We start from the raw sequence: 23,795 nt of genomic DNA, 5'->3' as shown, positions 1-23,795 counted from the left end.
CTGTCCGGGGCTCTTATCTTTTTCTAGTGCTCTCTCCTGCAGCTTTCTCCCTCTTGTCTCCAGTCCCTGATCTCTCCCCAAACTCCCTTTTGTCCTCCCTGCTCATCTTGTGCTATCCTCCTGGCTGTAGTTCTCTTTATCCCTCCTACGCCCCAGTACCCCCATTGTCCCCCACATGCCCCTAGTGGTGAGCCTTTTAATGCTGATGTCAGGATTCCAAGCCTCCTCCTCAGAAGACCTGTAGATCCTATAATCTCTGTCTCTCTGCTTTGTAGCCTGATTAACAACACTATACAGTACTGCTTGACATTATTTGTTGCAGGAGATCTTGAGATTTTTCCATCACTGAACAACTTCACTTGTGTGGATATGTAACGTATTCCTTTTGTTCGATTTTCCCCGTATTGGGCTCTAAACCTTCTTTCACCATTACCCCTCAGTTCATAATGATTTAAAATCTTTTACCAATAGTTCAGGGGGCTCATAAGGAGTGTTTTTATTATATATAATTGGCAGAAATTATAATCTTATGTATTGTTCCTTTCTTGCATTTTTAGTTACAATGCAAGCAAGCATGTTTTGGGGATACTGGAGATAGCAATGTGATAAGGCTCATTTATTTCTGCAACATGCTGTGTTAATCTATTTAGCATCATTACTATTTCTGTCCCTACCAGTGCAATCAGTTTTTTGTAGGAATGAAAACATGTAATGATGTTCACATGCAACCACATGAGAGTGAATGCACAATGTAATTCAAGAAACATCAGTCTTTTTTAGTGCTGATAATTCAGCAAAACCCCTGAAAATTCAAAACAATCTACAAACAGAAATCGTTCCTATCTGTCACATTGCAGATACTGGGTGGTCTAGAAGAATGTAAGAGTTTTAGCTCTATTTATATGGACAGAAAAGCTATACTATGAAAAATGAAAGACGATATAAAATTCCATAGCCTGAGAACATCATTGTATCTCATTGCATTTGTCATTTGTAAAAATAGATATTAACAGCTTATTACAACTAATGAACTTCTCAGTGCCTCATCAATAATACCATTAAGGTTATGAAGCTATTTTGTCTTGGACAGCAAAAATAAAGTGGATTTTCTGGTAACTTGTGAGAGACCTACAATAACTTTGTGTAATACAACTTTTAATGGTAGAAATAAGATGTGTTTGATATCAGGATGATTTTTAATTTCTGATTATAGCATTGCTTTGATGTGGATAAAACCACACTGTGTTCTTTATAAATGTTGAAATTATGAACCATTTTTATCTGTAGCTGTCTCCAAATTGCATTGAGAAGAAGGATAATACCAATTATATTTGATATATTGGTGAAAACTATTTTACATACAAGTGAAAAATAGGAATAAGGTACTGTAGTTATATAGAGGTGCAGTTTTAGTGTTAAAATGTCTTCCCTTTTATACTACGGTATTAATCATATCTGATGAAAAAAGATGTTGGTAAGCACATCAGAGCTCTGCGATTGTAAAGAAGATCAGACTTGAAAGAAGAAGCAAAGCCCACGCAGATGACTTTAGCACAATCTTCACTTGCATCTACATTGAGGCCTTGCAGGACTCTTTGATGGGTATCTTCACATATGCCTTGACTAGGAGCAACTGGGAAGACTTTGATGTCTAGCAACTTTAAGCTCACAAAATGGAAATCAGTGCACGGATAAAACTGGAATTAACACTCTTGAATTAAACAGAGAGCCAAGATATCGAATAGGAATATGAGTTAAGTTCCTGTTCAATATCTTGTAACTGTGTTATTTGATACAAGCGCATGCATTTACGTTAATAATATTATGTCAATTGTTGAACAAGTAATTTGTTACTACTGTATAGCTACTTAAGTATACTAAACCAGAACAAGGTGCTGTACAAACCAGCCTAGCTTGGATTTCCACAAGCCACACCAGAGACTGGCATACTTGTCTTCATGTAGACCTCTGGGAGGATATCTGCTGTGCACTGAAATATTCTGAGCCGGGACAGTCCCTAGGGTCACCACAAGTACCAACTCATAATAGCTGGAGACGTATGTCCAGGAGGCTTTGGACTGTACAGTACATATTTTCAGATTTGGTTGCTTCGTGTTCTGTTTCTGAACAATACTGAAATAAATTCCTGCCATACTCACCTTTTGTATGCCAAATACAAAGTTTAATTATATCTGTGTGAGAACCTTCACCACTAATCGGATCAGATTAACCAATTAACACCTGGTGTGGCTATTTACAGCTGTTTACAGATTAAAGGCTACATAGGGACCTCTAGTGGCAGGTTGGCTGGAAATGCAGCCCTATTCAATCCTACCACACCTCACAATTTGGCCAAATTCGTCTCCCTCAGACAAGATCTAAACTAGCAAAGGAGGTTCATATTAGTTTTAGCTACAATATGATTTAATGATTGCACAAACGTTAGACCATATTTGAGAAAATAATCAGCATTTCACATTGTTAGTGTGGAATAGAATGTTATTTATACAATGAAGATGGTCAGAATTCCTATCTACAGTCCAGCCTCTGCCGATTGCAGATGGTGTACATCACCAGTTAACTAATCATCAGAGGAGAGCACTCTTTGGTAGCATTTGTATTATTTTTCTAGCCTTGTTTTGATTATTTCCTTATTTTTCAGCCCCGACTAGGAGAGATCCACTGAGCTAAAATATTTGTTTACCCGAATTTCTGGATGTGAGAGAAATTAAATTGTTTGAAGTCAATCAAAGCTCTACCAGGGCAGGCGTCTTGAAATCTGATAGATTCCAGTATAAACATCCTCACTCTGTGATTCAGTGTCTAAGACCTCTCCATGTCTTCATTGTGTTGCATCCAGAAAACAGCAGAAATGTGCTTGTAAATAAGATGATAAAAATTAGGGTTAAAAAACTGACAGGAAACACCTGATGAGTCAAGATGTGTAAAAGGTTCATGCACATGGTGACATAAGTGTCACAGGTTACAGAGAAGCAGTTGTAATTTTCCTTGACAAGAAAAGGATACCGTATCCAGATTCGCCTCTCAATCTGAATAAAATGACAAAGAAATTGTGTAGAAGGTACAGTCAATAAAGAAACCGAATATGAAATATGAACTCATTTCATCTACCTGTTGCCTTTTCATTTTTCGTTTGAAATGTTTTGTCGTATTTTAAGTATTCAATAGGATTTTCATTTGTATTTCAAAGATATTCAGAAATTTGCATTGGGGATGAAAACCCCCACAGCCTGTTATTGAAATGTGTGTCCATTATCAATAGAAGAGAACACTTTGAGCTTATTATTTAATACAGCAGCAGCTGAATTAACTTGGTAGTTTTGATCATTTCAAAAACAGCCTTTTCCCCACTATAGCAGCAATTCTCATAAATACATTTTCCTATTAAACTGGTGCATCCCTTTATATTATCCATGCTTTGAGGAAATTGAGCAAAAATAATGTGTTTGAACTCGTAGACTATATAAACGGTACCCTGAGGAGATTTGTCTTTGTCCCCATGAATTCTTCTATACCTGCTGTGTTCATTATGCAGCACATTTTCAGAACTGAGACTGGTCATTCAACCACCAGTTTTCAAAATGGATTTTTTGCTGACCTCTGCCCGCTTAGCCCATTTCACTTCCGAGAAGAACACAAAACAGCTCCTTGAGGCAATAAAGGTCAGAATGGTTTCAGCACGCTCAGCTTGGGTTTCACAAATTGTCAGCAAAGTCGTACAACGAAGATACTCTCCAAAACCATTTATACTTGATGTTTCACAACCATGCTTAGTCAATTACAGTCAGCTATTTGTGCTTAGGTGCTGTACTGTCTTGTGTGGTCATGAATAACGCATAACTCCTGGCTGTACTGTTATGCCAACCAAACCACTTCTCTCAGATGCAATTAAAGACGTTCTTCAGTTCTTCATAGAACATTGGTTACTCCAAGCACCGAAGCGTAGAGAGTTTAGTGAACCTAAGGCCCTGTTTAGGGACTAATACTTCATTGCCTTTCCCTCCCTCAGTATGGAAGCAGACCTACCCCTGATTTTTTTTTGGTAGTGAGTAAAGCTAAAATCAAATACAAAATACAAATGCGGTGTTCATTTACCGAGCTAATAGCAGACCAAGATTGGGTGGAAAAAAACGCATCTGGGTGTAGCCTGTGGAGAATTCTGCAGAGTTGAATCTTGACAGCACTTGAAGTATAAGCCTCAACAAGGCAGGGAGGGGATTGGTGATGTTTCAGTCAAAGATCAAAGTCACGCCTACCCCTACCAAAACTATGCGTTAAGAGCAACAGCTGAGGATTTCGGAGAAGGCATTCGTTTTAAGTAAAAAAAGGCTGACTCCTCTCAGTGATTCTGATTAATTTGAAATTGGGGAAAAAAATGCTATGTTCAGCACGAGCCGATATGCCCAACAGTTAGGCCTCAAATTCTTACTTTGTTTTTGCTTTTCTTAAAAAAAATGTTAGGATTCTTCTCACGGGGGCTCTTTCAGAAATTCTGTTTAAAGCTCTGTGCTGCACTTAAGTCACCAAATACCCAAGGTATTGATTTAAATTGTTCATTTGAAATATTTTAACCAGAGGGCCTTGTGTGATAAAGCACCTCGTTATCAGGCGTGTCCAGGGAATGCTCTTTTGCTTTGCGAAGTCTTCTCTAAATTACATTAACCTTTTTTTTAAACCTCCTAGATTACATCCCAAATAATTAACACGCCTCCTTACAGGTTCAGAGAGATAGGCTAATTTGCCTACATGCAACTGCAAATGTTAGCTCCTTTGACAATTCTGCTTGCTTTCACCATGTAATCCATCTTGAATTGTTCCTGTGTGGCTTGCTGTCTAATTAGTTAGGACCTTTTAAGTGCTCCTGTCCTGGAGGGGGCGTACTGTGTGCAGAGGTTAGATCAGCCTCTGCTCTTAATGACCTACTTGAGGACCAACGGAACACTTTGACGAGTTATAAAAGCGTGCTGGATTGAGGCCAGAGAAGGCTGGAGCTGGGCCTCTGTCATTTAACATTTGGAGATCCAGCTGCTGTGTCTCAGTGCTGTGAGCGGTCTAGTTTTTGTTGTCACCTCCATGCCGGTGACCAATAATTTCTTTCAGCCCAACTCATAAGACCTTGAGGCACAGCTACACAGCACATAATTTATACAGTTCCAGCAAAGACCTCTGACCTACTTCTTGAAGAGCCCAGCAGGGGAGTCCTGCCCTAGTTTAGTCTGTTTGCAGTTTTTCTAGATCTCTGAAAAGCAGCAGCACCTGATGAGCTGGGGGAAATTATTAAATTGGTCTCATTAAGCCAATTAAGCCAGTAAGTAGCTAATTTAGGTCATTAAACCCTGAGTTGGCATGAAAACCTGTAGGCATACAGGCCTTCCACGATCATCATTGCTCATCTCTACTACTGTCTTCTGCTTTTGAGTTCCAAACGGAGAAGTTAATTAAACAATTAACCTAATTATTTCCTTAGTTAGACATTCACAGATGACTTCTGCAATTGATTATTCGTGCCATTCACTTCGTTAAAGAAGCAAGTGCTTATAAAACACCGTGGAGCCTGTTTACCTGTATTACAGCTGGGCAGTTAATTAAATAATTGGAATATTATGTAACTGAACTCTGGGCTGGAACAAAAACCAGGAGATACTAGGCCTTCTGGGACTGGAGTTTGTGTTTGAGAACACTAATATAGGGGAATCAGTGAAGCACTGGATCACAATCCTGGTCCTGTTGACCCACAACACCTGCTGGTTTTCATTCCCTCCCTCCTTCTGTAGATCACTTGACCTACAAGCTTCATTTGACCTAAGAAGTTGGTTCAATTGAATATTTGTATTTTGTTTCTAGCCACATGTTCGGGATTTTATTTCACTTACAAAACAAACAACGGTTGAAGCTCCAACACGTATAAGACCTGAGAAAAACAGCTCAAATTGACCTTCTTTATTAAGTCAGCGAAAGGCTCGATTGTGTAACTGAGGGCTCGGCTGGAGCAACCACCAGCAGGCGTGTGGGTCACCAGGACTGGGATTGGGCACCACTGCAGGAAAGACGCTGTGTGAGGACTCGTTCAGACCCCTGCCATGCCCACCCCCACGGACCAGCCGGGCGTGTAGTCAGGCGTGTGATTCCTTCTGCAGAAACCAGACTATTAACTTCGCCAAGCCCTGTGGGATGGCTGCTCTTGCCGACGAGCTGCCCGGTACCTGCAGAGAATAAAAGGAAATGGAAATAAAAGTACAATCCAATAAAAATGATAATGAACTGGGTATTAATAAATAAGGGGAGCAGGGGGATGTGGTTGATGAACAGGCCATGGGGGTTATCTGCAGGCTCTTGTCACGTTAAGATGCCCCTTGGCTTGGTGGATAGCATGCAGAGGAGAGCAGTCATCGGATCAGGGGCATGCACAGGAAGAGCTCCATAGGCTTCACCTCATTAGTCAGAGCAAAGGATACGGCCTTGTGCTGAACTGCCTACCTGGGCTACCTGGGTACCAATGCCCTAGGCAGAGCTGGTGCCAGGCACGGTCATACAGTACCCAGCAAAGCTAATATCAGCTAAACAATCTACCAAGAAGGTGTTATTTCATTGTCTTATTTTTAAAAATCTCCTTATCTGGAATTTGGAAGGTTTATAGAAATATCGTCTTAAAGCACAAATGTGTTTTGAGTAGTAGGATCTGCCTCTGCCGTTACACACTGGAAAGTGTGCTTTCAGCGTTCTCCGTTGGGATAAACCCCGACCAGAGCAGTCAGAGATTATTAACCATCTGGCTGTTGATTTGTGCAGCTGTTTTAGTGGGCCAGCGACCTGAAAGAGCAAGCGTTTAGGGAGGCTTGCTGTCTCCGACTGCTGTAGGCTTCACGGGAGGCTCAGAAACCTTGGGTTATCAAATACCTGGTAATTACAGTGTACATGGTACTGCGTTTTATTATTTTGATAGACAATTGTTAATTTTGTGGCATGCCGATCTAGTTTTCTTATGGAAAAGCTTCGCTGTGTATTTTCTGTATTTTAAAATACGCCAGAGCTCAGACGTTTTGCATGTTCTTTTTATTGATCAAGACGATTCGAAGGATTACCAACAACTAGAAAATGTGTGCTAAGGTGGGTTAGTGTAACCCATAGAGCTTTAATCAGTTTGTTTAGGGCGAAACCTGCAAATCTGCTGCCAGAATATTTTAAAATTGTTTTGTCAAGTCCTGGTTTCCTCTGTATGTGCTGGTTATTGTCAATTAGTTTTTTCATAAAGAAAATATAATTTTTAATCAGATTAGCGTTAAGTGCATTGTGGTATGCAATAGTTTATCCTTATGTTGTGCAATGAATTGTGGGGATAGCATTTAAAATAGAATAATTCTAAACTTTTTACAAATATATCTACAGAGTTCTTAAATGTGTGGCCTCCAGTCTTAAATTGTAAGATGTTATGAAGTTATTTTTCTGCTCTAGAAACAGACATTTGACACAGTAAAGGCATCTATAAACCGTTCAGACAAAAATCCATCTTCTTAAGGAGGCATTCTGTCATAACGCCCGCACTACTTTTGTTTAAAAGAAATGAAATGAGCCAAACAGACTATTTTTCTTTTCTTATTGTCCATGGAAAGAAATGTTTGGTATTCTATGACATTCTACTGTCATCAAAGAAATTATAAAAGAGCTGTTCTGTTGCTCAGGGAATTACAGTTAAAACTCCAAGCAAGCGCAGTTGCTTCTAAGAAACCCCCCTGAATCTGACAGTAGGTGGCCATTCCAATGAATAAAGTCAAAAATTGGCAGCTGGCTTTATCCTGTGTGCACACATCCCACCTGCTGGCTACTCAGCATGGTGGCAGCAGTACTCTGTCCAAATTCGCTTTAATCCGTTTCTGTTTAATCTTACAAACAGACTCACAATGGAATTTTAAAGACTGCTACAAAGAAGACGTTGATTAGAAACCTGAGGCTAAGCCATGGCATATTAAGCTTGAGTATATATATAATTAATTAATAGTACATAAATAATTCACATGAAAAAAAATTGCATGTTCACGCAGAATAAGTTTTTGAAATATTTTTGTTTGAAATAAGGGAAAGGATCTTTTAGAATCTATACTCTGAGAACATACCACACTGAGGAGTGCTTTCCTACACTCTGATTAATGTGTTCTCTTAAACAACCTGATGCACACATTATTGTGCAGTGTATACAGTAGGTCTGAGAGTTTACTAATTAAAGAGGGTTTGTGGCGTGTTATGTTTAAAACATCAGACCTGTAACCTTGGATTTCCTTATCATGACATTTCAACAGTAAGAGACACATTTTCAAGAGATAATAAATCAGTCTGAAAACAAACCACAGGAATTCTATTTTGGTCTTTGGCTTCCTCTGTGCTAATATATGATCTCATTAATATCTCTTCCATTTTTAAGTGTTACAGATACACAGTGAGTGTGTTAATCGTGCATTAATCTAAAAGCGTTGCTTTTTTTTCTGGAGGACAGTTTTTTTTTCTGGTTTAATGAATTAAAATAAATAGGCATCCCTCTTTTATAAGCACAAAATAGTCCCAGTGGAACTTCAGCGAAAGACGTATGGTATATTCTGTGATTTGTAATATTTCTATATTTTATTTTACATGTGAAAAGCTGGTGTACCACCTTCGGTTTGAAACTGGGAGCTTTAAAACCCCTTGGGTGTGGAAGAAACTCAGGATGATGATTTGAAAAGCTTTGAGATCCATAACATAATGCAAAGATGTGGACATGAGGAGGTAGCGGACAAGAGCAGCCAGTTTGGCATAGTTGTCTCTTTTGGTACTGTAGTACGTACAGTAACTAATTGATCAAATCCAGAGAAGCAATCGGTTTCAACGGGACAGCAAAATAGCTTGTTCCAGACTCCTACAACCCTCTGTGTACAAAAAGCATCCTGCTCATTCACTGTTGTTGACATGCATGGAATGCAACAGGTAAAAAACAGCCTTCATTTACTGGCTTTTCACTGTTTATGTCACTGTCAATAAAGTGGGTGTTGTATTGTATTGTATTTCAGGTGAAGTCCAGATTAGGGTGAATTTCACCTGCATTTTATTATATTTTCGTCATCAACTCCAGTGAACAGGCAAGCTGTGTGGTTGAATGGTTAGACCTTGGGCTGGTACCTGGAACGTTCTGAGTTCTGATCCAAGGTGGGGCAGGGCTGTTGTACCTTTGAACAAGCACCTTCGCTTATAGTGTTCCAGTGAAGTGCCCAACAGTACATACTGTATGGGTACACATGTCAGTTGCTCTGTGCAATGAATACTAATAACTCCTAACAAGCATTCAAAATAAGTAAGGAGGAAGAAACATCTAAGTGTTTTGCTGTTACTACGCTGTGTTCCTAGGCACAATGTGTTATTAATAAGCTAAATGCCAAAAATATGATAGCTTAAATTATCATGAAATTTAATGAGGCTAATCACTTTCAAGATGATAGGTCATCTTGGAGCTTTCATTTTTTTTCAGGGCATTATCTTAAGTAATTTAAAGGAGGTGTTTAAAAATAAATCGTATAGCGAGCATAAATCACCATAGATTAGAGTAACCTTAAAGTGTGTGATTTCATGAATGGGAATCCGGCACAGTATTTCTTATCAGCTAGCGACAGTCGCCAGCAACTTCAAGTTGTACACCAGTGTTTCCACGGTTACAGTTCACCCAATCACACATTGTAGATGTTGCTTCCATAATTTAATTGAATTCGTCGTGGCCTGAAATACCTGGAGCTCTTTTTTTTTCCTGTACGTCCTTAAAATGGTCATTCATAACAGCATCGGATCATTAAATTGCCATCATTACAAAATAATGAAAGCGGGGGTGTTTCATTGTTATGGAGGAAAAAAAAAACTTTTATTAAAAAAATATTTTAATAAATAGAGCCTTGTGACTTTCGATGGGGAGGCATGAAAAGACAACTGAACACAAAGCTTAAAATGAAAAGTACCAAATGCAAACCAAGTTTCTTGGTCAAATCCGTTGAGATGGCTCAGTCTAACACATAAAGACAAAGATACTTTTTTGTTTCTTTTCCCTACTGTTCTGAGATGAATTAACTGAAGGGCAAGAACTCATTTGCGCTGCGTGAAAGAGGCTCTGAATCCATCAGAAACGATGGAGTTTGTGCAGTGGGGGTTACTTGTGATGCTGCCGTTTTCGGTCTCTTCACACCGGTTTTTGGAAATTATATTTATGTAACGCGTTTTAAAAAAAAAATGACAACCAGGAGCTAAAAGAAACATGAGAAGTCATAAACCCGCACTTCACACGGGCTTGAGCCAATTTACCGAGATTGGCGACGGGCGTCCCTTCTCGGGAGCGCGTTTCTAATTTCACCGGAGTCGTTCAGAATAATAACGGCAAAAGTAATAATAAGTAATTCACTTAATCACAGATGATAAATTTTTGTTTGTATGAGCTGCCGAAGCATCGCTTCTTCTTCTTCTTCTTCTTCATGAGAGAAAATATGGATATGAAATTAGGCCAGGATGAGCGGAAGATCTATTTGGCAAATATTCCTTGAATCCCTGGTTAATTCAAATTGGATTTCAGCTGTGCGGTGGACCATGGCGCAGGAAATGGGCTGCTAGGGAGTCTCACTGCCAGCGATGTTTTTTGCAATGCAAATGTAATTTTCCATCTACTGTTGCTCTATAGATTTATGAAAACTGTTAAGTTTTTATGAGCTATTTCCACCGGCCGCTAAAGCTTATTGTTTTAATTCCCTTTTTATTATGCTGTAGAATCAAATATATCGCCTTTGTGGGATTTTGCTGACGTTAACAAACCTGAAGGATTCTGCCGGCGATGGAAAAAAAAAATTGTATGCCGAAGGTGTGATGTGTAAATCAGAGGTAATATACTGGGAGAAATTAGCATTTGTCCAAAAATATTACAAATACGTTTTCTAAAATCGTTTAAGGAACGAAACTGCGTACATGAGAATATAAGCTCAACAGGTTTTGTCGGAAAACTAGACTTTAGATGAGTAAAAAGTATTTTACTTTAGACACTTTAAGGGTGGAGGAAGGAGAGAGGTGTGCGTCTATGCAGACACACAAAATATAATCTAGGGATTTGCAGATAGGGTCTAGACTACTGTTCTTTTGTCGAGCTCTGCGTGACAATTATCCACAAATTCTAGCAACTGCAGAACACTCAGTAGTTTGCTTACGTAAACACGCTTCCTGGTTTAATTAAAGCTCATTGTGTCCCTCTGGATTTCGCAAACCCAGTGAATATTCAGACAACGAAAGCCACTCGGATAGATCGTTTCAGTTTGAACCGAAAGGAGGTGGCGTATTTACATATTTTTTTAGAATTGTGTGTGCGATCGATGTATGGAATCAACAAAGTTCCTTTTTTGGCCTCTGTTCAGATGAAGATCCTGAATTGGAATTGCTCATTAACGTTACCGTCATGTGTGAAGCTCTCTGACGCTTACGTAAAAAAAAAGATTGAGATGGCATTTTTCCACCTTCCTCAAGAAACGACCCTCTAAATCTCTATCCCAGCATCTTGTTGGCTCACATCTATGTTTCAGTCTATACTGCGCTGGAATTTAAGACTAGCAGACATGAACTCTTGAAGCAAGAGAATGGTACTTTTCGGGATTATAGAGAGCTGGAGGTACATATTTGAGGCTACAGTAAATGCATTAAGAGGATTAATGTACAGGTTAGGTCAAGGCACCACAGTTTTATCGGAAGTGTCAGTGTACAGTGAACACACACTGACCTATACTCTTACTAACACTGTCTTCTCGTCAGACTCAAAGAAACCGAAGAATGAGTTGTAACTTCTGATGGTTTATGTGAAGCTCCAAATGCATTTATATCCTGTGATGATGTGACTTAACACGTCTGTACAGAGCTGCTGACATTTAATACCGAGCCCGTCGGCTGCTCTCTTGTACATTATAAGACAGGCTTGACCAGTCTCCAGACATTAATGTTGCTTATATTTCTTATAACGCAATCACGCCGAATTGATCTGGCCTGAAGGATCGGGTGGACTTACAGTATAGTGGTTCAGTTTCTTTGGAACTCAATATAACGTCGCTGTTCAGAAATGCTGTACAGAAATCAATAACTGTGGAAACGGTGCCCCAAATGCTGCAAACAATTGGAGCATTAGAGCATTGACAAAGGGAATACACTGAAGTGCCTGCACTTAAGGCTCTTAGGGGCCACACCAGTAGGCCTACAGTACAGACGCAACACTCGTACATCACAATGTCTGCTTTGAGCTTTAATATAAGTAGCACTTACAGCGCACATAAATGGCTTTACAGCTCGCATTGTTGTATCACAGCTCTTGGGTTCTGGGTTCAGTTTTGAATCACATTACCTTCTGTGTGGAGTGTGCACGTTCTTCACAGATCCACATGGGTTTTTAGCTTGGGCTTGAGCCAACACCTCGCACCTTCTACTTTGAGAGCCCTTGCTAAGACTGGATGAATATCTAATAATACATGGTTGGTGGGTGGAAGTATCACTTATCTCCAAAATGGAAGAGAATTACTTTTTTGCCCAAGTCGTTTTCATTATGTCTGCTAGGAGTCCAAACAAATTGCACAAGACATTCAATTTCTCATTGGACATCAACCAGATTTTTGAAAAAGCTGGTCGCAACGTTTGAGCTCCAAAGCTGTCCGATGTGCACTTGTACAGTATGTAAAGAGCTTATATTGAGAAACGCAATTTTGTGAACAGTACACAGTCTAGACCTTACTTCGTTTGCCAGTGAGGGGATTTTGTGCACACCACCGCTTTTCATAGACAAATGGATTTCAGCTGCAGTCAAAGCTGTACAAATTAGCTACAAGCGATTTAATTTAGCATGAAGATTGTAATAAGAAGAAGGTCATTCAGTGTGCCGGAATTACACTGATTGTCTGAGGATTTCAAGAGACTGACTCAAGCAACTTCTTTTGGTGTAGCACTGTGTAGAAGTGACTGGTTTATGACTGGTAGCTTTTAAGTGATGATAAATGGTTGAAGTTTCCTGGGTTACTAGATCTGTTTCCATTCAACCTCCTGTGGCCTGCCAGCCTGCCCATGCTGCAGTGGGTGCACACATTTGGTCTATGATTTGTGCTTTTATGCCTTACAGATCACAGTGGGTGTCCATCCCAACGCAAAACTATATGACAAAGTCACACTCTTGAAGGACAACAAGACATAAGGAAGAAGAAATAGCTGGCTTCTTATCCAAGGCAGTTCATTTAAGCTTTTAAGACCAGAGGGTGAAACAGAAATCTGAACAACCTGCAGCCCTCGTGGAAAACTCATCCTTTCCTTTTACTGTACTGTATATAAAAATAAAGTTTTTTTTTTCCCCCACAACACTGAAGGATATTTCATTTTTCTGAAAACTAGGTTCTGTTTGTATTGAATGAAGTTGGGCTCACAGCGTACAGCAATGTAAAAGCACAAATATTTCTGCGCGGATTGGGAAAAACCCGTGCTTGAGCTCAGGAGTAAATAAAGCCAGTTCCTTATTACAGCAGGTGCGTTTCGGCTGCCCCTTCTAAAGAGGGTATGACAACACTTTCTTCCTCTTTCCTAGTGACACCGAGTTATGGATGGGGCTATTCCCAAGTTTAATAATCTGTGAAATTCTGCATTAGGTGACATTGCCAATGATCTGACTGATATATAGGCGAAGATGAGCAGAGTTGCGTGTTCTTCATTCAACTGGTGGAAATGCATTTGATTTTCCCCAGGGCCTCTCAATTTAACCTAAATATGACACATCATTAGAAGATTATTTGTGGGCCCAGATTGAAATCAAAGGGAGGCACTCGTTCTCTCTTTGTTGCCATGAGAACAGCTAAAAGTGACATTTGAGATTCTGAGGGCAGAGGGGTTTCAGAGTTTCTCAGAATCCCGCAGTGTGCCTGCAAGCCATTTCTCATGCACTTTAAGAAGCTGTGCAGTCGCTGTGCTGTCACTGCTTTCCCAAAGGATATAATTGCATAACTTGTCATGACCAGTGGTTTCTGTCTTTGGCCCTTTGGAGGAAGTCATAGTACATTTGTTTAGTTATGCATAGGATTATAAAAGGGTGCACTGAGTGCATGAGCACTGCAATGAGGATGGCTCAGCCCTACACATTTTAACGTCTCGATGTCAAGAAAGGATATTGCACAAGCCAAGATAATTGCAATGGTATTTTACAATGGGGCTTGATTTTCATGATGGAGAGCAGCTCCACTGCTGTGAAATCTGATTTCTCAGCAGGGTGCTAGTGCCATTCCTTATTTCTCCGACTTCTCTGGTTTTTGTAGAACTGCATAGGCAGTGTTTCTCATACAAGAATTGTGTTCTTGTGCTACTCTGTGGTGCAAAAACTGGATTTGCATCGCGGGGTCTGGGGGAGATGTCTTTTAAAGACCAAATTAATGTTTAGTAATGAAAATAAATGTGCTAATACAACATACTGTACCTTAACACTTTGGAAATGTTGTAATGTTTTGCTTCTTATATAAGAAATTTCAAGGTAATTTAAAAGTCAGTTTCCTAGCGATCTTAAGGGATATAATTATATAAAGTAACTTTTAGTTATTAGTAAAGACAGGCATGTTTCTCCTGCAGTTATTGATTAAATTATTCAAGTATAGCTTACAATGAGGCCTCACGAAATTATTATTTTTTTCAGCGTTAATTCATAGACAAATGGCTCTAACTGCATGTTTCAAGCTCTGATGCCAGAAATAGAATGGCTTTGGAGCCTGTTTAATTTAAAAACAAACAGAAGCATTTTTAAATTCCCTAAAGTTTCCTAAACTTTGTGCGGGGGTTTGAACGCTGTTTTCTGCTGTGCTCCGTTGGTTTGCGAACTGCGAATTGTGAAAGGGACCATGGCAACAGCATATCTGCCCATGTCAGCATCCAGGCAATTTGGAGAGGCAATCAAACAGGCCTCTGGAGAGGCTGGAAACTGAATAAATGTGGAGCTGCAGCTTCCCGAAGCTCGGCAGCGACCAGCGCCGAGCTGCAAGCCTCGTATCCTGCGCTGTTCAGGAGACCGCGTGTCGCTCACGTGATTTCACGGCCCTCAGAAGGAGTAAAAGAAAAGAAGCGTCGAAGTTCCGCAGAACAGGCTTGGGTTTTAGCAGAAGAGCTGACATTAGATGAGGCACCTGTTCGCCTCTGGATGCAGAAGAAAGCAAGGTCTGTGAGAGAGGTGCCGGAGTGCTTACGTCTGAAAGTCTTCTGGTGTGTTTCACAAACTTTAAGCTTTAAATTTAATTGTGGTTGTTCCTTTGGAAACTGTATTTGGGTTTGTTCTTTAAGTGTGGGGGGGGTTAAAAGTGAATAAGATATAGATGTACCAAAACCAGCGCCTAAGGTTCTCAGAATGGAGAGGTTGAACATCCAGAAAACATTTTTGGTAATTGTGGATTTACTTTATTGCACACCATCAATGTTAAGAATTTCACAACGCTGTGGAACCAGGAACGACAGAAGCATTTGACTGTGGGATGCATATCTGCTGGGACTCCCCACTCATTACTTCTGCTTAGCTGGCAGGTACTGGGTCGCTCTGGTGCTGAGTGCTGTATGACCCAGTTACTCCTGTCATATCGGTGCAATCTGGAAAGCCCAGATTTAAACTCAAGCACTGGGTGACTTTGCTCAGGCCCAGAAAAACAATAAAGCACATTAAAGGAACGTGCAACAGTGTGTAGATTAAAATGAGCTCTACCTTTTGCAATAGCTTTGGGTTCCTTGAAGGGATCACACAGGTCTTTCATAGTAGTTTCTAATCATTCGAAAACATTGATTTTGTAAATTAAACTCTCTTTTCTTTTTTTGGGGTGCAAATTTGTATCTGTTATAACATTTCACAACAAAACTGAACATGAATTACAAAACAACACACCCCTTTCCCTCCCCCAAAGTCCTACTCCTTCTACTAAAAGGACCACCAAAATGTAATCAACAAAATTAATTACTTTGTTGCACTGTATTCCTATAGGTAGAGGAGTACAGAGCAACAAAGATCTGACCACAGCAGCAGTAGCACTAGTTAACTGACGAGAGGAGGTCATTCAGCCCATCTGGCCTGTTTGGTAATTTTTTTGCTGTTAATTGATATCAGGATCTCATCCAGTCATTTCTTGGAAGAAGCCAGGACATCGGCTTCAACAATATGGCTGGGTAGCTTGTTCAAGACTCCCACAATCCTTTGCATAACATCTCAGGTCTCAATGGACTTCAGTGTGAACTTTGTAATTCCTGCTATTTTTATTCCAGTGGGAATCTCTAAATTAGGCAGTTTCTGAAGAGCTCCAGTCCAGCAGATTCTATTTAGGCAGTAGTTGAGTCACTAATTTTGAAAGGCATGGAAAAATGTTGCATGTGATGTGTTAAATGAAGGAATTTACAGATAATTTCAAACAAAAACTCTTAAGCCCTGAAGGTTAAGAACTGCCTTAACCGAAGTATTTGCTTGCTTCATTGAACAATAATTTACAAGTGTTCCCAATCTTCTGAAACTAATGATTTGAATAGATCTGAAACTATCAAATTGAATAGATCAAGGCACTCCAGGATCTGGATTGCAGATTGTTGTAAAAACTGTCAACTTAAATGCAGAATGGTGTCATGGTGTTTATGATGCTTCACAGTTTTCACATCTTAAACCTAGTTAGGTTGATATTTAGGAAATGTGGTTAAAGACAGTATTATTGGAGTAACAGTGCTCACAGATACTGTAGTTCAAGCCCTTTTACTGTAAGTGCTTTATACATACCGATGTACAGTACAGTAACTTGGACTCTTCTTAAAATAGGAGCAAACTGCATTTTGAAAAAGCTGATATTGCATCTCCTCTTACAATAAACCTGTTTTACCAGGTCTGTTTGTCTAAATGAGTCTAAATGGGCTTGAATTTGTACTTTCCGGTAAACGATATTTTTTCCATCACAGGTGTGCTTGTTAAAGAATTATACTTGAAGAATAAAAACGTCTTTTATAAAAAGTCAGTGACAGATTAAAAACATACATAGTAGATCATAGTATTTTAAACCAAACGGCTGTTTGAATGTAATTGAAAAGGATCCTATTAAGATAACATAGTGACCCATAACTTTCGTGATGTTAGTTTATCACATGATTTCTTATGCTAAAAGCCAGGTTCCCATTTCACAGATGTGTGATTTCTTTTTTCACAGGCTGCTGTGCTCTGTTCGTCTCCTCTTTTGTACTTTAGCTTTTATGATGTGTTATCCATGTCAAATATCCATTGCTCTGCTTTTTTAAGACCTGCAGTTCTAAACCACATTAAAATTAAAGACTGGTTAAAAATTTTAACCCAATTTTGCTTCAGAAAACACAAAACCTGAGAGATTATACTTTTAACTATACAGTACTTTATCATTTGAATAAAGCGAATCAATTTAATAATATTAAGACTATATATTTTCTAAAGATATAAGGTTTTTTTTTATTCTTCACAAAATCAAAGCTTTCCTAGTTGAAAAAATAATCATATTGTAACGCTTACGGCCGACAGGCACTGTGTAAGAGCCGGCGTACCAGAGCGGGTGACGTCACCGCCCTTCCCTGTGATAGCAGGACCACAGCTACTGGGCTGTAGAGAGATCTCTCTTTGGCTCACCGGGCTGGGTCCCTGTTGAGTGACGCGGGAGTCCCGGGTTCGAGCCCCCGACGGTGGGGGGCCGACCTAATGCGGCAAGGGCGCCAGCCTGAGCCCCCGTTGCGTTACAATATTATCATCTGTGCAAGTGAAATCTTCCCCTTGAAATCTGTGTTAGCACAGCCGTTCCTCTCTTAGTTTCAACCCCTCCATCCATTTTCAGTCTGTGTTTTTCCTGGGGAGGGCTGTACTCCTCTTTTGAAGGTTTTAATGGTCTGCTTGAATCAAAAAGTGGTGCCTGTTCGGAATTTGGTGATTTTCCAGCTGCTGGCTTCCTCACCAGTCCTCAAGCCATACCAGCCTGCTGTCACATCCACCTGCCCCTCTGCTGTTCTGTTTCTTTCAGAGGAAGTCTGTCATTGCCATGAGCTTGCTGGTGGCTGTGTCTCTCTTCGTCGCCATGGTGAACTACGCAGAGAAGCCCTACTTTTTACTGCAGCCGGTCTTGGGCCAGGCCTTCAGCAGCCGATGGGTCTCCTCTCGTCTGCAGCCCAAGGCCTTCAAACCACACGTAGGCTACGTGAGTGTCCCCAAGCAAGAGGTGAGTCCCCGTCCTGGGAAAAGTATTCCCGTCCGGTTGTGTGAGCCGTAGGGCCATCAGCACTCTGAGGAGGGTCTCCTTCAGTGATGGTACTTCATTATACAAAGGTGCAGGGCATTATAAACCTCAAAACTAGCGCTGTGAAAAAAACACTATATACTCTTCTGTTAGTGTCTTTTTAAATTCCTTAAAAAGTCGTGTTACTCACCAGAAGACCACATGCTAGTGGTATCTGCTCCCACTATCGTGCGCACGGTGTGAAAACACTTCCCTTTTACGTGGCAGAAATGATTAAAAACCGAGTTGCTGTTGCGCATAAACACAAAACTGTCAAATTTCAGTTAACAGTTAACAAAAGACGAGATTTATTGGAGGACAAGAGAAATAACAACACTAAAAGAAAAATATGCTTTGTTTATACTTATTGTATGATTGGATTAGGCTTGGCTTTGATTATATGAAGAGGACATTTATCCATGTGAAAGGAATGCAGGGTTAAGGAGCGCAGTCATTTCATGTTTTTTACATTCCCTTATTGAAAACGGAGTTAGTTTTAGTCCGACACTAACTGAAACTCATTTAATTCAACATTGAACGTGAGGTTAGGAAGCAATTCCATATAATTGTGAAGTCAATGTAAGCCACACGTTGAAAGCATTACCTGTTGTTGCTGTGAAAACTGGAGGGGTGTCTGTGTGAGAGGCTCACACTTTTTCTTCCCAAAGACACCAGGTGCTGTAGGGAGGTGCCAGACTTACCCGCAGGAGTGAGTTTGTGTCTTTTGTTTCGTCTGCTCTAGGAGCTGCGGGGGAGTCTCTAGCTTCAGCCCAGCATACCGTCCAAACCCAGTTCTAACCCACAACCTCCTCCGGATGTGACCATGTGCTAAAAATCGGAACCGCTCGGTTTTCATCCTGAATGTGACAGAACGATTCGTTTTTATTTCCCGGATAAGGGTCTGATGTGTTTGTTGCACATCATTAATATTCTAGTTGGCTAAATTCATTGCTGCTTTAAAGTCAATAGATCTATGACATAAAGGGCAGAAATGTGTGTTTAAGTGATTGATGAGTTGGTCAGGGACAGGTAATAGCGTGCAGTAATCTTCAAAGAATTGACACAGGACTAACAGGCTATTTACTAAATATGACCTGCTAAACTGGCACTTTAATACATGGAATAATTTTAAAAAGTCGTTTATTCGTTTATTAATTTGATGGCAGTTGGAACGAATGTGTCGGAGCATATAAATAGAGCAGATGGCAATGCCTGTGTGAAGAGGGAGCAGGTTCTGTAGGAATTTATCTGTTAACAAGCCAGTAAATCTGGTAGAAACACTTCCATTGATTTGTGTGAAAATATACTGCTCCCACATCTTGCTTTAGCTTTATTATTCCAAATAAAGCATGAAAACAGCTGCAGGTTATTGATTTTTGCGACGATTGTTTCTTGTCTGGATGTCCTAAATACAGTAAAGTGATAAATGGCAACCTGCTCATAGTTGATATTATGATGAGGTCAACTCCAGTACTTCATCTGTTAGTTGGTGGATGGGTAACGTGATGATGTGGACTCAAGTTTAAGTGATTGGTTTCTTCTTCTCCTTGCTAGATAGACTTTCAACACTGCTAGCTCTTTGGTTTTCGTGATATTAAAAATAGACGTGCTGCGTTCATCATTTTCTGCAATAACTTTTCCAGTGTGAACAAATTACTGCTTGCTGTCTAAGAATCTGAGAACACATCATCACAAATAGCAACACCTGCTTTTATTTAATTTTTTTTCTGATGTACAGTATGTCAACAGCAGCACATTGGGGAGAAACAAAAACCACTGCAAGCTTCTCTACAGGCTAAAAAAAAGCCCAAATGAAATGTCTTGAGCTGGTATGTGGTTTTACGAATGCCAACAGGCATCCTTGTCAAGATGGAGTGTTTTATATTTTGTTTTCATCAGGACACAAAACAAGGTGGTGCTAAAACTCAGCAGGCATTTTGATCGCTCAGTTGTACCCAAATGTAAGCATCTGTCCTGACGAATTGCAGGAGGAACAGGTGTTGAGAGAAACAGAGAATAAAACATTGCAGGAAGGCAGCGTTTTCAGTGTCTCCCAGTGTGACTACAGATAGCGGTTCAGCTGAAGGCCTGTTCACTTTGTTTCCTTGCACACTCTGCAGTAGACTCGGGCACTGACAGGTCTTTTTTTACCCTCCAGTAAGTAGTCCTGAAAAAAACCACAAACAGGCCACGCAGTTTGCAATTCACCTCCAGCCTCAGCAGTTGAGATTTCAGCAGGGAGAGGGGGGCACGCGTGTCATTAATGTTTTTTCAGAGATGGAGGTGTGAGCCTCTTTTTATAGTTAATGTAATTCTTCCTCTGTCAGTTTTATCTTTTGGCCACTATCTTGTACAGCTGACCGAGTTATCAGAAGACCGCCGTGCGACATAATTTGTTGCTTCTTTTAATTGTCGCACCAAACTGCGGCTGATCCTATCCACACCGTTTCCTTGAACGACTTCCAGAGCTTATCAGTTTACCCCAGAGCTCGTCCACTCTCTCGTGCTCGGTTTGTCCCCTGGGGGAAAAGGCTGTCAGTTTTCTTGTTTGTCCGTTGTCACTCCTCTGCCTTACGCGTCACTCCTATTCTGCAGCTGTCACTTTGCTTTCTTCTTCATGAGCTCCAGAGCTCATGCTCCATATTCAGGAACATTTTTCAAGCTGATGTGCAATTCGGCTGCTTGATTTTTTTTCCCCATGTATCCTGCACAACAGCTTTTATCATACTTATCCATTAAGCATGTCATAGAACTACACTTCACTCCAAGCTTCTTTCCTCTAAGGTGCTAATCAAGTTCAAAAGAAATGCATGAATCTTTTTTTTAAAAAAAAAAAGGTGATGCATGAATTGTTGTTGTCTTCAAAGACCTCAGCCTTTTGACCTTTGGAGATTTCTGAAAAGAAGCTGAAAAATAATCAGAGCCAAAGATGTTTTTTATTTATGTATTTGAGGCTCTGATTTCATACCCCACGGAATTACAAGGTTTTACCTTTTGGATGTATTTCTTATTGACAGAAATTGATATACTAAATAGATGTTGACACACTGCCTGCGCTGTGCTTCTTAGAAGATTCTTGAACAAAAATTAAAATGTCACTGTTACTAGGGCAAATAAATATGAAATATTTTAATATTTTCATTTGAGCTGTTTTTTTCCTTTTCATCCAGATATATATTCCTAACAATTATGATAAAGTAGAACCTTTTAAACATTTAAAACACCCTGATGCTTTGCATGTTGAATAGTCTGTCCACTACATTAAACATAGTAATATACCATGTTTACTGAAATCACAGAAAGGTCGATTTTATTAAATTACATTAAATTGCCAATTATGCAGACTGATTGAGAACAGTACAAATAAATCAAAAGTTAAATCATCTGTAGAGGGCTCTTCATAATTGTAAGCCTATTCAGCCAAACATTAAATTCAGTGCATTATAAAAGCCGGGGAAAGTGGTGTGTCATTTACATAATGCTAAATTCACTGTGCTTATACTTGCAATAGTTAGAAAAGAAATCTCAAAGCATAAGACTTGGGAGAACTGAACTGTTGTTGCACAGGTATCGAACCAGTGCAACTACAGGACAAAACTGTCTGTCTTTTCACAAAGGCAGCGATCAGGTGCAATATTATGAACTGTGCAATTACTGTATGTGATCCAGCTGGACTACTGTATGTTTAAACATTTGGAACCTGAATGCCAGCTCTGTTCTTCAGAGCCTGTTTTCCTGGTTAGTGTGTACACCTGAAAGAGTTTAATTCAGGGGTTTTGCTTAGTTGAGTCTTTTAAAAGCTACATATTCAGTTAATATGTTTAATTGACTGGCCATGGCAGTATGATATATACATTAATTGTAATACAGTAGAAACCAGGAATAGGTCCTGCAGTGATCAGTATGCAAATTACAGTCAGGGATGTGTATATTTACAGTGCAATAGTCATCAAATCATACAGGGATCCCCCTGACCTTTCTGCTCTTGTACAATATTTTGACTTTTGTTTCTCCTGTCCCAAAGGTATTCTTGTGTGGTCTGCTATCTTGAGAAGGTAAACATGTGACAGGTGGCCTCTGAGAAGGTTACTTCATTCTAATTGGCAGTGAGCACAAGCAAGTAGGAGAGACCCACTTATCGGGCTTGAAATTCCATTTCTACCAAGAACTGAGCTTGTCACCCCGAGAAACCGTCACAGTTTGTTCCAAGGCAGCAGTAATGCAAAGCAAACCAAACTGATGAGACAACAACCTTTACATTAGCAGTTGTTGATGAACCCACAGTGAATAATTGCAAGGGTAGTGAAGTAATTCTTGGCCCCCAGCGAAGAGGAAAGTCATGCATTTATAGGAACCCATTCATTAACATTTTCTTTCACGTCTGAAGGAGCTCTGTACCCAGACCTTGGAAAGAGACCCTAAGGGTCTTTGAAAAACCATCAAGCCAATATGATCAGACATTAGCTTCACCCCTGATCCATGTCATTCTTTCAGATTTTGCCTATGTAATAAACCATGGAGTGTGTATTTTGCACACTGCTCCAGGCTTCAATGCAAATTGTGACTGGGCATTTGTTGGTACCACAGACACCCTCTGAGCTCATATGGATTTAATATCAGTTCCTACCTTGTTTTAATCAGTTCAGAATTCAGTGGATTCATAACGTTTGTTCTGCTTTGTCAGAGTAAATTTGATCTCTGAAGTGAAGGGACCAGTTTCTCTTCAGCCTTCTTAGTATCTTGTGGATTTCTGCTTTTCATTCTTTGAGTTGATTGATGCATATTTATGCATGTGCTATATATATGTATGAGTACATTTGCTGATTTCACATCCTGTTTTTAAAAGAGTAGGGCGCAGACTGCAATTTCTACAACAAAGCATCTTGGAGATTTCTAACTACACATAAGATGCAGATTGAATTGCTGACTGGGATGCATGTATAGAGGAAACAATTTGTATTTTTGTGGAAACCTGGACAGCAATCTCAGGCTCTTAAATTGCTTCTTGTCAATTCAATTTGTTTTGTTGTTGTTGTCCAAGTCTCGAAAGCTTTGAGTTGTGTACTGATGGTGTCACACAAGTGGGCATCGTGTAATTCGTGACGCTCCTGAGAGCAATTCAACTTGTAGCAACTGGGATCTTATGCATTATGTGCTTTATGGCTTGTAAAATGTTAAACATGGATTAATCTGTTGTGATGCTCAATTTCTCCTTGCATCAGGGACTTTAGGCCAGGCAACCAGACCAGATCCTAAAGAGCTTATTGCTTTTAAATAAGCAGTTTTTGAGACTTGACATGTAATTCTAATTATTAGAAAGCTGTAACAATGACTTCAGTCAGCTGGCGTTGCAAGGAATTATTTGTTTCTGCTCTGCCATTTATCTTTCATAACACCAAACCATGGGAAAACATCTGCTGCCTGTTTGTGTGCTTGAACTGCTGTTTCTGTCATTTCCTCCTTAGAAAGAAAGTATTTTTTGAT

General features: G+C 39.9%; 1 protein-coding gene across 1 annotated transcript in view; it reads left to right on the top strand.

The window, feature by feature from the left end:
* st6galnac3 (ST6 (alpha-N-acetyl-neuraminyl-2,3-beta-galactosyl-1,3)-N-acetylgalactosaminide alpha-2,6-sialyltransferase 3) overlaps positions 1 to 23,795 on the top strand; it is a 97,809-nt gene that overhangs the window by 19,941 nt on the left and 54,073 nt on the right. The window contains exon 2 of the mRNA XM_006634764.3: positions 18,060 to 18,254. Within this exon, the coding sequence (XP_006634827.1) occupies positions 18,060 to 18,254 (195 nt within the window). The remainder of the gene's footprint in view (positions 1 to 18,059; positions 18,255 to 23,795) is intronic.

The sequence above is a fragment of the Lepisosteus oculatus genome, chromosome 9 (assembly GCF_040954835.1).
Source record: "Lepisosteus oculatus isolate fLepOcu1 chromosome 9, fLepOcu1.hap2, whole genome shotgun sequence".
Lineage (NCBI taxonomy): Eukaryota > Metazoa > Chordata > Actinopteri > Semionotiformes > Lepisosteidae > Lepisosteus > Lepisosteus oculatus.
Note: the sequence above shows the minus strand (reverse complement) of the source record. Positions and strands in the feature narration are given on the sequence as shown.